This window comes from Phyllostomus hastatus, unplaced genomic scaffold, assembly GCF_019186645.2.
Source record: "Phyllostomus hastatus isolate PE091 unplaced genomic scaffold, TTU_PhHast_1.1 phas_scaffold_60, whole genome shotgun sequence".
NCBI classification, from domain to species: Eukaryota; Metazoa; Chordata; class Mammalia; order Chiroptera; family Phyllostomidae; genus Phyllostomus; species Phyllostomus hastatus.
In genome coordinates, this window is record NW_025334038.1 from 16,420,704 (window position 1) to 16,436,332 (window position 15,629).

Consider the following 15,629-nt stretch of genomic DNA (forward strand, 5'->3'; position numbering starts at 1 on the left):
TTGGTAACAGGTCTAGAAAGAAGAGTGTCAAATAATAGTCCCAAAATACTTCAACATTTAGACTTCAGAAGAAGATGCCAGGAAGAGAGGGGAAAGGGAGGAGCCACTGAGATGGAAAGGAAACCTGGAGAAAGCAGTGTCCCTGAAGAAAGCCAAGGAAAGGGGGAGTGACCATCTGTATTACATGACGCTGAGAAAGGATAAGGACTGAGAACTGACTCTAATCCGTTGACCCTTGGCAAGATGAATTCAGCCCATGGTGGGGACAAAACCATGACTGTAGTTGTTTGAGGGTAGAATGGGGGCTGAGTGGGCTGCCAGGCACTTGCTCTCACACTTATCAAAGCCGTAGTGTTAGAACTGAAGCCAAATCTTGATGGCGGTGGTGGTTTAATGGGTGTATATATGTCAGAACTCACCAAAATGTACACTTTGCAGTTTCCTTGTCAATTTATTATATGTGCATTTTATTGTATACTACAGTAAAGCTTTTGCCAAAAGGGGGGGGGGGGTGGAGTAGGAGGACTTAAGCTCCATCCCACCGTGATTTCTGTTAGGCTAGAGTAATTCCTCGTTTACAACTATTAACTTGGAGGTTTTGTGATACATCTCAACACTAGGCCCACAAGTCCTGAAAAGATGGACTGTGCTTTCCTGCTCCTAACCAGACGTAAGGGGCTGGTCGAAGGTAAGCATCCACTCAAGAAAAAATAGGATGCCTCCATTATTTCGTACTAGTCGGAAATTAGTGATGCTGAATCTGGGGCTTCCCAGATTTGACATAAAAGCACCCCCTACGCCGGGAGCTGGCTAACGCCGGCCCGCCCCAGTCGTTGCGAACCACGCCCCCACCGATTGCAGGCACGCCCCGGAGTTGACGGTGTGGCCTGCACGAGCGCCGCCAGGGGCGGGACTGGTAGTGCAGGCGTGGGGATGCCGTCCGATTTGCAGCCCCACGCTACCGGAAGCGGAAATAGCGGCTGGCGCCGCCAGAGTGTACGTAACTGCCGTCGTGATGCCGAAGGGTCCCAAGCAGCAGCTGCCGGAGCCCGAGTGGATCGGAGACGGAGAAGGCACGAGCCCCGCAGGTGAGGCTCGTGGGCAGGGAGGGAATAAAAGAGGGAAGAGGAGAGAAAGAAGAATGCCTCTGTTTTAGGAGAGGGTCATGGAACGCGAAACTGACAGGGCCGTGCGGGACTACTGCGCATGCGTGCATTGGGGTGAAGAAGCATTTTCCCAGTCAGTAGTGGGTTTAGGGTGTGGGGCGAAAGGAAAAGTGACGCGTGTAGCTCAGGAACTTAAGTTGGACTGGTTAAGAGACAAGGAAGAACATGTGGAACCGGAGGAGAAATGGGGAGAAATGAGAAAGTCCTGTTTTCTTCTCTTTCGGATATGTTCCGCACCACACTGTATTCTACATCCCACAGAAGTCCTTAAGCAGTACCCGGACCTCGCCGCGCGATAGCGCTGCCGAGCACATATACAGACACCCCCCTGAGGAGCCCATGATCCCACCTGCTTCTCGAGAGAGGATGGCTCCTACATGGGCTCTTTCATAAGGCACATCTGACTCACCTGGAGCACGAGTGAAGATGCTGAGTGTTGGAATGGGACTTAAGGTTTACTTGGAAAAAGCGAATGTTTGTTGAACACTCGTTTTTAATTAAACACTGTATATATTGTGCTTTGGTTGGGGGAGGGAAAAATTATGAAGACATACTGCCAGCCTTGAAGACACTTTAAGGGGAAGATAAAATGGATTATCTTCCATTTTAATTCCAAATAATTGCAGTAGGTACACAGTGACCAAATAATTGCAGTAGGTACACAGTGACCAATTTTACATTTATTGGATGCCTCCTGTATAGCTGGTCCTGTGCAGAGTTACCAGGAATGTAATATAAAAGATACACCTTGCTTTGAAGGAGCACCCACTCCAGTGGAAGGGACAGAACATTAATTAGTCAGTGGTTGACATAGTATTTTATGAATGCTTGAGAATGCTACAGGACTGAGAGAAGAGAACAGACTTCTTACTCAGACATGTAGTCTTAGCAAAGCTTCCCAGGAATATATGATAGTAAATTCATTCTTGGAGGATCAGTATGAGTTGGTTAGGAAGGAAAATATTCCAAGCAGAGGAAGAAGTGTGTGCAAAGCTGGATTCCACTATTATTTGGTGACTAGTGTGATGGAGCTGGGAAGATGTGCAGGAGACAGATAATGAAAGGCTTTATACACTATTCTGAGGAGTTTAATCCTCAAGACATTAAGAAGGAAGGCCTACTAAAATGCATAAGGAAAGATACAATCAGTTCACCCCAGCAACACTGAGCAGTGCAGAATGGCTTGATTTGGTGGAGATTGGAGGCAGGGAGACTGCTTAGGAGGTTGTCAGAATGATCCAGGTGAGAAATGGTAAAAGAGTGCCCAAAGGCCTGAAGAGTAAAGAGTTATTAAGGAAGTAGCATTGACCAGAACTGGGAACTGACTAATGGAAGGGAGAAGAATTAGGGATGATATTCACTTAAGTAACCCAGTGGGTAGTAGGGTATAATTGAAAGCAGAATGGGCTGTAGGCTGAGGAGTGGGAAGAGAGAAGTTTTGAATGCCGAGTTTGAGCTTTCTGTGCAATTTTTAAGAGGAGATGGAAGGGAGAAAATTTGTGGCCGTGGAGAGAGATCTACACTAAAAGGGAAGACACAGGCAAGGGTAGTTGAAGCTTTGGATGTGGATGCAGATTGAAGCAAAATAGGACACAAGATGGGAACCCAGAAGAATTTCGACAATTAAGGAAAGTAGTGCAAGGTAGAGAAGGAGGCTGAGGAGATGAGACTTAGAGGCAAGCAGCCAGAGACACTGAGGCAAACGTGGAGCAAGCAGGATTCCTGAAGTTAAATGATAGGAGAGAAGTAAAAGGTAGGCAGCATCGAATGTTGCTTGAAGGACTAAATGTTGCAGCTTAAGGACTGAATGTTGCAAATAAGGACTAGAAAAATACTTTTGGGGTTGAGCAACTAAGGGGACAGTAGTAACTTTGTCAAAAGTAGTATTCATGAGGAGGTGACACCCAAAGCAGATTGCAGTATATTTGAAAAGGAATAGGGGTGAGGAAGTAGAGCTACTGTGGACAATGTTTTTGAGACCCAGTGAAGACAGGATAGAAAACAAGTGATTGAGGGAGGAGACTGTAAGATTAAGGAAAGTGTTTTATTTGCCTTTGAAGTTAGGATCAGCATAAATGATGTGTAAGGGGAGGAGCTTTTACAGGAGAGATGAAAGATACGGCCTAGCTTAGCCACCACATTTACCTTATTCTATTTCTTGGAGATTAATTACACTTCCTCACAATTGAACCTGTACAAGGCTTTTCCTCTCTCTCAGGTCAGGAGGGTCAGAGTGATGATTAAAGTACAAAAGAGATTTAAAGGAAGAAGAGATGGGCTGCTTGTGTTAGTCCTTGGGGGAGATAATGGTGTCTGGGATTTGTCACTGCTAGATGTTGTCAAGGTGAGCTGATCATGTCATTACTTTTTTTTCTTTTTTATGTTGTTGCTTCCTAATGCACTTCAGTGGATCCTCCTTCCTAATGTCTTTAGGATTAGACTCCTTGGAATAGCATATAAAGCTTTTCATTATTTCTCCTGCACGTCTTTTCAACTCTATCCCACTTGTCACCCAATACTGAGATCATATTGTGAAGTGTGTTCTGGATGGAGGACTTCAGCATGCCTGGGACTAAATCAAGGAGCCAGGAGAAGCCATTGTCCAGAACATAGGTGTTGGTAGAGAGACAGAGATATAGCAGAAAAGGTAGGATAAGGCCCTTTCAAATTGAAGTTCTAAATTGTAGGGATTGTCCTCATTAATCACCAGTTTTAAGCATAGTGGATCTGCAGTAAAACTTTCCTAGATAAATGATTACTATGGATTACATAGAATTCTGGTCTGAGAAGTACTTTAATGTAGTAAATAGCAAAGAGCTATTGGGGTTTTTTGTTTGTTTATTTAAGCTAAACGATTATAGGAGTGCTTTTGAATAAGATGGGATAGTTGGAGGGAATATGATGGTGGATAGACCTGGACATGTAGGGAAATCATGAAGCTGCTGGTTGTCTTCCAGACTGGGTTGGTGGTGGAAGGGAGATGGGGAATTAGACATAGTCCGCTGCCCTCAAGGAAATGAAGATGGACAGAAGGGAGAAGCTGAAATTTATTGTCAGTAAACTTTTAATTTATTAATTTTAGAGAGAGAGAAACATTGATTTGTTCCACTTATTTGTGCATTCATTGGTCAATTCTTGCATGTGCCTTGACTGAGGATCAAACCTGCAACCTTGGCATATTGGGATGATGCTCTAACCAACTGAGCTACCTGGCCAGGGCCAGTTAGTAAACTTTTATGTACTTCCTTGTTTGCTCCCTGGGAACACAAGCTACTGGTAAATAGTGCTGCAGGTGTCTAAGAGGAAACACTCTGTTATCTGTGGGTCACATAGTGTGATCTGAGCTAGAATGCTGTACAAGCAGAGCAGATGGGGCATCGACTCAGATGTTCAATACTTACCAGACACTCATTTACGTGGCCTGTAAGTTTCACAAACAGCATATCCCAAACTGAATTCATAGTTATCTTTGTCCTACCTTGGGTGGCAAGGGTGGGGAGAGGGAACCTTCTCTTCCATTATTTCGAGTTAATAAATGGTATCATAGCACAACTAATTTTGAAAGCTGCATACATAGGAATCATCTCTGGCTGCTCTTTCTGTCTTCCCACCTCTACCATCACCTGATTTCTACTTTCTCCCTCCCTACTGCCACCCTAGACCAAGCTACCATTGTTTATCTCGTGGGATAGTGCAAGTATGTAGGGAATGATAGTTTTACTAAAAAAAAAAAAAAAAAAAAAAAAAATAGTAAAACAGGGTAGAGGCCATTGAGTGCTTTGCAGATCAGGATGCTTTGAAATTTGCAGATAATCATTCACAATGTCTGCTTAACCTTCTAGACAAAGTGGTGAAGAAAGGGAAGAAGGACAAGAAGAATAAAAAGACGGTGAGGAAATGAGGGTTGAACCTGACAGTTGATTGTGAGTGTTTCCATGTGAAGATAGTGGGAGGTCTAGGGGGAGAAAAGATCTTGTCAAGAGAGGAAGCAAGGCACGGGTGGAAGGGACGGTCAGTGGGCCTGTGTGTGGCAGAGGGGCTTGGTGGGTCTCTGAGCCATATTTACCTATATCTGAACTCTAGTTCTTTGAAGAGCTGGCAGTAGAAGATAAACAGGCTGGGGAAGAAGAGAAAGCACTCAAGGAGAAGGAGGAGCAGCAGCAGCAGGTACAAGTTTCAGGGGCCCACTAACCCCTCTCCAGTCTACATTGGTTCAGCCAGGTGATGGGGAACTCTCTGTGAGGCGGAGATACTGTAGGGACCAGGGCCTCAGACTCATTCTCATACTCTCTTTCCTTTAGCAGCAAAAAAAGAAACGAGACACCCGAAAAGGCCGGCGGAAGAAGGATGTGGATGATGATGGAGAGGAGAAGGAGCTCATGGAGCGTCTTAAGAAGCTCTCAGTGCCAGCCAGTGATGAGGAGGGAGAGGGTAAATGACCTGAGAGGAATGGGTGCCTGGAATCCCTGAGCTGTGAAGAGTGAAGTGTCTCATTCCTTGATCTATGAGTTGGTTTAGATTCAGGAGCCAGACATCATCATTTCCTGCCTCATCTTTTTTTCTTGTCATTTCAGTACCTGCCCTGATACCCCGAGGAGGGAAGAAAACCAAGGTAAGTCATCTACATGATAAACAGACACCTCAGGGGTACAACTTTGACCATCCCACTGACTTCTCTGGCCCTTTCATTCTCCAGGGAGGTAATGCTTTTGCAGCCCTGATTCAGGATCAGAGTGAGGAAGAGGAAGAGGAAGAAAAACACTCCACTAAGCCTGCCAAGCCAGAAAAGAATCGGATCAATAAGGTGAAAGCAGTGGCCCTGCTGGGCATTCCTACTCCATGTAGCACCTTCCGGCAGTGGTGTGCTAATTTCCTAGCTTGATTTCCTGCTCTTGAGCCAGCTCTTCTAGGTCTGTCTTGCTTAAACTGTCAAAATCAGCTTTTTTCTTTTCTTTTTTTTTTAAGATTTTATTTATTTTTAGAGACAGGGAAAAGGAAGGAGAACAAGAGGGAGAGAAACATTGATCAATTGCCTCTTGTGCACACTACCTACTGGGGGTTAAAGCCACAACCCAGGCATGCATGCGTCCTGACTGGGAGTGGAACCTTTTGCTTTGTGGGATGACACCCAACCCACTGAGCCACACCAGCCAGGGTGAAAAAAATCAACTTTTTAAAATACTCTTTTCATTACTTGGAAATCTACAGTGATTCTGTTGCTTTCATACTCAAAATCTAAAACAGAAGCCTTCAAGTCTTTGTTCTTCCATCCGGGGGTCTTCCATGTGTATCTTGCAGATTGTTCTGACTGCATCTTGGCATCCAGCTGACTATTCTCTGTGTTGAAGCTTTTGTTCTTTATGCTGTGTCCTCCATCTTCCCTAGAATGCCATCTCCAAGCTTGTGTCCATTACCTCCTCCTCTCAAGATTCACCCTCTGAAGGAAGCCCTCTCACACTGTGATCCCCCACTCGCGCAACTCACTGTGTGACCCACAGGCAGATGGTTTCTAGTTTTCACTGTCTAGTGTCAAGTTGGAAGCTAGGGTTTTTGTGGGTGTCATTTCCTCCCTAGTACCACTTAGTACAGTCAACTTTTAGTCCTAGGCTCCCTAGAAATGCTTTTTAAGCAACAAAGTAGCAAATTAATTTGTGTGTGTGTGTGTCTTCATGTCCTCTCCAGGCGGTATTTGAGGAACGACAACCAGGACTCAAGAACAAAAAGGGGAAGGCCAAGGTGAGGGAGTAAATTGGCAGGAGGATATACTGGGTCTCAAGAATTTGAGCATTTCATTAGACCTGCTATCTTTTCCCTGTTAGCCTCAAAATAAATTTTCCACTCTGGACAATGAAGATGAAGAGGATAAAAAAGAAGACACAACAAAGGAAGAGGAGCCACCCCAGCAAGGAAAGGAGAAGGCCAATAAGGCGGAGCAGGTATGCATTTTGGTGTTGGGGGAGGAGGCCAAGAACTGGTGGTACTGTTACTATGCACAGCAGGAGTTGGCAAATGTCTGTAAAGGAGTTGCCACATAGTTAATATTTAGCTTTGCAGGCCATATACAATCTCTGGCACATATTTTTCTTTCTCTCTCTTTTTTAACGAGTCTTTGAAAATGTAAAACCCATTCTTAGTTCAGGGCCATATAAAAATAGGCCACAGGTCAGATTTGGCCTATGGGCCACAGTTTGAAACCCCTGATCCAGAGAGGAAAGGACCTGGCATTAGCCTGAAATGGTCTGGCCTTGTGCCTTGAATATATCTTCCCACTTCCTTGGTTCTCAATTATCTCATCTACGTGGTAGGAGGGAGTCGAGTGATCTCTACAGTCCCCTGTGTACTTAATGCTTTCTCATTCTGGATTCTGCTGCATCCCTCAGTGGCTGTATTTAGGGCTTCCAGACCTTTTCTTTGAATGTTAGTGTGTAAGCTATAGTAATGACGCACAGAGCCCATGATGCCGTCAGTTACATTGCATTGATAGTTCTGTGCACAAGTGCATGTACATTGTTTCATCTGTACTCCTGTCATCTACCTTGTACCATTGGTGCTGGCAGAAATGCACAGGAGACATGGGATAGGTATGAGAATGAGAGATGGTCCACCCCAATATCTTAGGACTCTAGGTACAGAAGGAAGGAACTGACTGTTGAACTGGAGATGGATGACATGAAATCTGAGTTCTAGAAGGGGACCTTCATTTTTTATCATCCCTTAGTTCTCACCAGGTTCAGAGGAAGAAGGAGAGTCTAAGGCTGATGACCCCTATGCACATCTTAGCAAGAAAGAGAAGAAAAAGCTGAAGAAACAGGTAAGACCTTAGGTTCTTAGTGGTCAAAGGCAAGGAAATTATTTTTAAGCTTCAGCTAGGGGACATGTGAATTGAGGGACAAGAAGGGGAGCTTTGAGCACTACTTCAAGTAAAAGCATCAGAGTAGGGAAAGAACAATGTTCTGTGAGCCTTGTCTTGGTGTCTGATGACATGGGGCTGTATTGCGGTGACGGAAAACTGGCAGACAGTGGCTTTTCCCTCCTTAGATGGAGTATGAGCGCCAAGTGGCTTCATTAAAAGCAGCCAGTGCTGCTGAGAATGACTTCTCTGTGTCACAAGCAGAGGTGTCCTCCCGCCAAGCCATGCTGGAAAACGCATCTGACATCAAGGTAAGGATAGGTTTCTCTAGCTCACCAGGAAAGTGCTGGTTCTCTCACCTGTGTTGCCCTGGCAGCCAGGGAAGTGGGGTGTGAGTGGCTTAGTCCTTTGCAGGAAAGCTTGGAGGCATCTTCCATACCTTGAGTTCTGCCACCTTGAGCAGGAAGATAGAAAAATCAATAGAAGTGTAGAGTGTCTACCCTTGTAGGGAAGTAAGTGGAACAGGCCTGTTGGAGGCAGTGGGCAGGGAGGGGACTGGCCTGAGGGGATTATGGAGGGGATTATGCCAGAGGTCTCAATTTGCCAGAGGCTTCCTTGCAGGGAGAAATCTCTGCAAGGGACAGTAGCTACTGTCTGAGAGGGAAAATTCTCACTGTTCCCATTCCTACTATCTGCACTGCTTCCCTAATGGCTGCAGCTGGAGAAGTTCAGCATCTCAGCCCATGGCAAGGAGTTATTCGTCAACGCAGACCTGTACATTGTGGCTGGGCGCCGCTATGGGCTAGTGGGACCCAATGGGTGAGTAGAGGAGGGGCTGGAAGGAAGAGTAGAGAGTTCTCAGTGATGGCCTAGTCCTAATAATTCTCATTCCGCAGCAAGGGCAAGACCACTCTCCTAAAGCACATTGCCAACCGAGCCTTGAGCATCCCCCCCAACATCGATGTGTTGCTGTGTGAGCAGGGTGAGGCCCCTGGTGGGAAGGTAGTTCCAGGGGTGGGTGTTGGGGTGGCCAACCAAGAAGGGAAGCAGTTGTAGTGGGGTTGGAAAGGTTATGTGGGGAACCTGGGGACCGGGACTGGAAAATGATGCTGCAGAAAGAGGGAGGAAGTGAGGATGCAGGACATTTCATTTGGGACAGGTACAAAGAGCTGGGCAGGGTCAGGCAAACCAGAAATGGACCTGAAGGGCAGAGGGAACAGGATCCATCACCCTTGGGGTGGCTTGACTGTCTTCCCCTCCCCCAGAGGTGGTAGCGGATGAGACACCTGCAGTGCAGGCTGTTCTTCGAGCAGACACCAAGCGATTGAAGCTGCTGGAAGAAGAGCGACAGCTTCAGGGGCAGCTGGAGCAGGGTGATGACACAGCTGCCGAGAGGCTGGAGAAGGTAGAGGACTCATGGCACAGGGTCATGGGCTGAGACTTGGGGGTTCGTAAGACTTCAGACATGTAACATCTTCCTCCTCCTAGGTGTATGAGGAACTGCGGGCTTCCGGTGCAGCAGCTGCGGAAGCCAAAGCCCGGCGGATCCTGGCTGGTCTGGGCTTTGACCCTGAAATGCAGAATCGGCCCACAGAGAAGTTTTCAGGGGGCTGGCGCATGCGTGTGTCCTTGGCCAGGTGGGCAGCACCCCTATCACCCTCTCTTCATTCTCAAACCACCAGGCCCTTTCCCATGTTCCCATTCATCAAAGGCAAGCAGGGAGGTTCGAGGCTGAAGTCTCTCTTCCTTACCATCTGTTGTCAGACTTCAGGCCTCTTCTCCATTTCTCTCCCTACCTGGTTGATATTCTCATTGATGTCTCCTGCATAGGAACTTCTTTAAGGAGAGATTGGAAGGCGTGTTCATGGTCTCAGGCTTTGCCTACCAGTAGCTGCTCTGGGGTTCTCTGAGCAAGGATCTTCCCCCTCTGACCCTACACTTTGCTGCCCAACCCTCTAGGGCACTGTTCATGGAGCCCACGCTGCTGATGCTGGATGAGCCCACCAACCACCTGGACCTCAATGCTGTCATCTGGCTCAATAAGTAAGTCGCCCTTCAAGCCTTGGCATCAGTGGTTCTCGTGCTGCCTTGTTTCCTCCAGCTCTTCTCCACTCTGCCCTTGATGCACTCAATCCAGCTGGCCCTTTCCCTCCCTGTCCCCATGTCTGTCTGCTTCCTATGACTTAACTCATATTTAACCATTGTGACCTTTCCACACTCTTCTCTAAAACCCAGCTACCTCCAGGGCTGGCGGAAGACATTGCTCATCGTCTCCCATGACCAGGGCTTCCTGGATGATGTCTGCACTGATATCATCCATCTTGATGTCCAGCGCCTTCATTACTATAGGGGCAATTACAGTAAGTAGGGTCACTCATGGGTAGAAGAGAGAGGTGGGGCCCCAAAAAGAGGCCTGGGAGGGAGGGCCATAGGGACATGGTGATGAGCTGGGTCTTCTCAGAATCTAGACACTGATGCCTGTCCATCCCATCCTCCTCAGTCCTGATTATCCCTTTGTCTGCTGGGGAGAGGACACCCAGTGATGCCCCTCCTCCTCTTCTGCCCCAGTGACCTTCAAGAAGATGTACCAACAAAAGCAGAAAGAACTGCTGAAGCAATATGAGAAGCAGGAGAAAAAGCTGAAGGAGCTAAAGGCAGGTGGCAAGTCCACCAAGCAGGCGGTAAGGTCTTTCTGTGGTTTTCTGGGGATGAGGGCTCTTTTCAGGAGAATAAAGAAAGAACAGACCCTGGGGAACCAACCTGCATTTCAGGGACCTCTGTGAAGGTACGGTTTTCTCGCTTTCCCTCTTCTATCTAGGAAAAGCAAACAAAGGAAGCCCTAACTAGGAAGCAGCAGAAATGCCGACGGAAAAACCAGGATGAGGAGTCACAGGAGACCCCTGAGCTCCTGAAGCGCCCCAAGGAGTACATTGTTCGCTTTACATTCCCCAACCCCCCGCCACTTAGCCCTCCTGTGCTGGGCCTGCATGGTGAGCCACTCTAGCTCAGCAGCACAGGGTGGAATGTGGGTACCCCAGCTCTCTTCTCCAGAGCCAGGACATGGGGGAGGGACCTTCAGGGTAATGGAATAGAAGAGAAACTGCTTCCTTTCCTGGCTTTCAGGTGTGACATTTGGCTATGAGGGGCAGAAACCACTCTTTAAGAATCTGGATTTTGGCATTGACATGGACTCAAGAAGTGAGTTGGTTTGTGTGGGACAGGAGCCACAGGGAGAGTGTCTGGGACTTCTTTGACCATCTCTCTTGCTTTTTGCAGTCTGCATTGTGGGCCCTAATGGTGTGGGGAAAAGCACCTTGCTCCTGCTCCTGACAGGCAAGCTGACTCCGGTGAGTCCTGGAGCCAGGCAGGGAGGTCGGTGGTGGGGGTGCATGGGAAGTGTGAAAATGTGCTCTTCAGCCCTGGCTGGCGTAACTCAGTGGATTGAGTGCGGCCTGCAATCCAAAGTGTCGCAGGTTCGATTCCCAGCCAGGGCACATGCCTGGGTTGCAGGCCATGACCCCTAGCAACTGCACATTTATGTTTCTCTCTCTCTTTCTCCCTCCGTTCCCTCTCTAAAAAATAAATAAAATCTTAAAAAAAAAAAACGTGCTCTTCACCCTAGGCTAGAATCAGGGAGCCCCTCTGCAGGGGAGAGTAAAACACAGAACTTAACCACAGATGACTCGTTTCCCTAAGGGTTACTGTGGAGAACAATTTAGATCAATTTAGGGAGGAAAGCCAGGAGATTGGGATTCAGAGCAGGGGTACCCCCATGTGGGTTTTAGTTATACAAGAAACATGTTACTTATGGACTAATTCAAATTACATAAGCCAAAGAAGAATCTAGAGATAATCTAGAGATTAATTTTCATGGATAGCTTTCTCCTTTTTTCCTTTGCAAATGTGCTGCTGCTTTTTTTTTTTTTTTTTAACAAAAAACAGGCTATCACATGAATTGTTCTGTAGCTAGCTTTTTCCAGATAATATATATCAAGCATTTTTCCATGCCAATAATTATATGGATAAACCAGATTTAAACCATCAGTCTTTTTAATTTAACTTTATTTATTTTTAGAGTGGGGAAGGGAGGGAGAAAGAAAAGGAGAGAAACATCGTGTGTGGTTGCCTCTTGTGTGCCCACTACTGGGGACTTGGCCTGCAACCCAGGCGTGTGCCGTGACTGGGAATTGAACCAACAACCCTTTGGTTCACAGGCTCATGCTCAATCTACTGAACCACACCAGCCAGGACTGCCATCAGTATTACATTTTTTTTTTCCCACTAAATGACAATACTATAGCAAATATTCTTATTGTAGATCTTTATGAATTCAGTTTTTCTTTTTTTTTTCCTTTAAGATTTTATTTATTTATTTTTTTAGAGAGAGGGAAAAGGAAGGAGAAAGAGAGGAAGAGAAACATCAACGTGTGGCTGCCCCTTGAACTCCCCCAATTGGGGACCTGGCCTGCAACCCAGGCATGTGCCCTGACTGGGAGTCGAACCAGTGACCTTTCGGTTCGCAGGCCCGCGCTCAATCCACTGAGCTACACCAGCCAGGGCAAATTCAGTTTTTCTTAAATTCATTGCTTTTAGGACTTTGGCAGTATATTGCCCTAAAATGCTTTAGGTAGGTTGTAGCCACCTATCCTCCCTCCATCTGTCACCCTCCTGTTTAGAGGGCCAACACACAGTAACCTTTAGGAAGGTGCTCTTAGATCCTCCTGCAGCCTGTCCTTAACCCCTGTCTGAAGTGGTGCTCTGAGAATGGGCCGTTTGTGAGTCCCTCTGGGTGGCAAGGGGTGTTCTTTAGTTGTGGTCAGTCCTCTCCTGGTTCTGAATCTGTACTTTGTCACCCCTCCTTCATTCTCCGTCTCTTACTCCCTTTTTTCCCAAATTTTGATTTCCTGGTGTGCCTTTGTCACATTAGGAAGAACTTCCATGTTCCCTTTCTCATACTGACCTACTCCCAGACCCATTCTTGTGTTTGTCTTCCCTTTACAAAAGTTGGGGTGTGGCCCTACAGCACCTTTTTCCTTTCCCTTATCTCACCCCTTATTCTTTTTTTGCAGACTCGTGGAGAAATGAGAAAGAACCACCGGCTGGTAAGTTGGCTTTAGGAATTAGGGAATGAGTCCAAGAGAGGAAGAGTGGGACTTTTGACTAACCACTTCCTCTCCTCTGGGGCAGAAAATTGGCTTCTTCAACCAGCAGTATGCGGAGCAGCTGCGCATGGACGAGACACCCACCGATTACCTGCAGCAAGTCTTCAACCTGCCCTACCAGGATGCCCGGAAGTGCCTGGGTCGCTTCGGCCTTGAGAGTCATGCCCACACCATCCAGATCTGCAAACTCTCTGGTACTACTCTAGGGGGCTGGGGAAAGTCCTCCTCAGTATTCATATCCACAGCTGTATCCAGAGGCAGAAGGGAAGAGGAACCAAGGCTTGGGGGCCTCAGTACACACACAGGCACACATTCAGGGTTGACCTGCAGAAATGCAAGGCTGTCAGAGTGTGATGGACTTCCTTTTTCTCTGCTTCAGGTGGGCAAAAAGCCCGAGTTGTGTTTGCAGAGCTGGCCTGTCGGGAGCCAGATGTCCTCATCTTGGTGAGTGAGCTGGACTGCAGGAGAGGGGTAAGTTACAGGTAAGAATTCTAATGCTCAGTCATTGTATACCTCCTCCTCCGCAGGATGAGCCCACCAATAACTTGGACATAGAGTCGATTGATGCTCTGGGGGAGGCCATCAATGAGTACAAGGGTGGTGAGTTAGCTTAAAATTCACCTCTTTCTTCCCCTGGGGACCAGGCTTCAGTGGCCTTTGGCTAGGGTTTGCTCCCTTCTTTTGTGCTCTGATTTTCTCCTCCTGCTTTCTCCCCACCCTCATTCTTACCATCTTTCTTCAAAGCTGTGATTGTCGTCAGCCATGATGCCCGGCTCATCACAGAAACCAACTGCCAGCTGTGGGTGGTGGAGGAGCAGAGTGTTAGCCAAATCGATGGTGACTTTGAGGACTACAAGCGGGAGGTGTTGGAGGCCCTGGGTGAAGTCATGGTCAACCGCCCCCGAGAGTGATCTCCCTTCCCAGAAGACCAGCTTGTGTGACCTGGATGCCCCCTGTTGTCTCTCTGTCTCCACTCGGAAGCCTGCCTCTGTTCTGCAGCTGACAGGGAGGCAGAGGTGGTCTTGATATGATTAGAATGCCACTTCGATTGCTTCCTTTCCTGTGAAAGATTTGTTCACTTTTCCTTATAAACTAGTCTGGCCTTACTTTTGACACTTCCCTGTGCCGAAAGAGATGACCATCTTCATTATTGTGGGTTCCATCCAGCCAAACTTAGGTAACCAGAAGTTGTCCTGAGTCTCTCTCATCACTCTGCACCCTGCCTCTGGTCCACTTTAAAGCTTCCAGCCCAGTGGCCCCCTGGTCTTTTGAGTGATGCTGTTCTTTTTTTTTTTTTTGATGGATTTCGTGCTGACTTTGTGATACAAATGGCTGTGGCAGTTCAACTGAGGGAGAAGTCTGAGGCCTGAGCTATTATCTGGCATTTGGTGTGTGCAGTCTCTTGTCTAGTTGGAGACTTGGGGGCAGGAAAGGAACACTACTGAACTTGAATTTCCCTGTACAAGGGGAAAGAATAAAGGAAAGGAATTACTGGTGCCCTGTCTGTTTGGAGATTCATGGGAACTGGAACTGTTTTTGATCTTGATTTTCTTCCTTTTTTTTTTCTTCCTCCCTCCCTTCTTTCCCTCCTTCCTTCCTTCCTTCTTCCTTCCTTCCTTCCTTTTTCTTTCTTTCAAATAAAGATTTTATTTATTTATTTATTTTTAGGCAGATGACTGGTGGGAGAAAGAGAGGGAGAAAAACATCAATATATGCTTGCCTCTCATGCACCCCTCTACTGGGAACCTGGCCCATAATCCAGGCATATGACTGGGAATCAAGCCAGCGACCCATTGGTTCACAGGCTGGTGCTCAGTCCACTGAGCCACACTAGCCAGGGCTGATCTTAATTTTCTTTATTCAGTTTTCTGGTGGCATTTAGTATCCTCACTTCCCCACTAATACAGATGGATCTAACCTGCACTCTTACTACACTTACAATGGTGCTTGCTCTGAGGAGCCTCCCTCTCTTCCCCTCACCTTTCAGACAGGGAGAAGGGAGAAAGTCCAGGACACTCAGGTCTCTCACTGTACAAGGTCTGCCCCTGTGGTCAGGGACCAGCTACTAAATCACCCGACATGTAGAGTACTGGGAGTTATACCAGAAAGGGAAAGACAGAATCTGCCTTCATGGATAGTTAGAGAAGGCTTAGCAAATAAGACATGAATGTACATTGTGATAGGATTAATTGCCAGTGCATGGTTCTCTAGACTCTTAAGTTGCTACATGCCCCTAGAAGGGAAAGATTATCTGGAATGTGATTTTTGGGAGGATCACTTGAAAAAAAAATAAGGATTTGAATAATGAGGGAACAGAGAGCCATATCTGGAACCATGAAAGAGCAGATCTAAGGCTTGGAAGGAAGAAAACCAAAACTGTATAGGAGTTAATGAGAGAATATGGCTGGAATGGCCACTTTTCTTAGTTTTTGAAGAGGTGGGTTTGGAAAG

General features: G+C 46.9%; 1 protein-coding gene across 2 annotated transcripts; it reads left to right on the top strand.

Annotated features, from left to right (window-relative positions):
• The first annotated feature begins 939 nt into the window (after positions 1-939).
• Positions 940-14,674, top strand: ABCF1 (ATP binding cassette subfamily F member 1). 2 transcript variants are annotated; one of them, XM_045826185.1, is made up of 25 exons: positions 940-1,088; positions 5,009-5,055; positions 5,250-5,333; positions 5,471-5,597; positions 5,741-5,778; positions 5,863-5,970; positions 6,849-6,902; positions 6,986-7,102; positions 7,885-7,977; positions 8,205-8,327; positions 8,735-8,835; positions 8,913-8,998; positions 9,282-9,421; positions 9,505-9,653; positions 9,976-10,059; positions 10,252-10,376; positions 10,585-10,697; positions 10,835-11,006; positions 11,140-11,214; positions 11,293-11,363; positions 13,086-13,118; positions 13,204-13,372; positions 13,558-13,622; positions 13,706-13,778; positions 13,923-14,674. In XM_045826185.1, exons 1-25 carry the CDS (start codon positions 1,016-1,018, stop codon positions 14,087-14,089), a joined length of 2,487 nt encoding a protein of 828 aa, XP_045682141.1. In that variant the 5' UTR covers positions 940-1,015; the 3' UTR covers positions 14,090-14,674. The 2 variants fall into 2 exon arrangements, with proteins under 2 accessions (XP_045682141.1, XP_045682140.1); XM_045826184.1 differs by having other exon boundaries at positions 941-1,088; positions 5,468-5,597.
• The last annotated feature ends 955 nt before the right edge of the window (positions 14,675-15,629 follow it).

What these genes read in the sequence shown, in the direction of transcription:
- ABCF1 (XM_045826184.1), top strand. Translation starts at nt 1,016, where the DNA reads ATGCCGAAGGGTCCCAAGCAGCAGCTGCCGGAGCCCGAGTGGATCGGA. An exon ending in GGGCTAGTGGGACCCAATGG is followed by an intron (nt 8,836 to 8,912) that starts GTGAGTAGAGGA and finishes CTCATTCCGCAG; the next exon opens with CAAGGGCAAGACCACTCTCC. An exon ending in ATGCGTGTGTCCTTGGCCAG is followed by an intron (nt 9,654 to 9,975) that starts GTGGGCAGCACC and finishes CCAACCCTCTAG; the next exon opens with GGCACTGTTCATGGAGCCCA.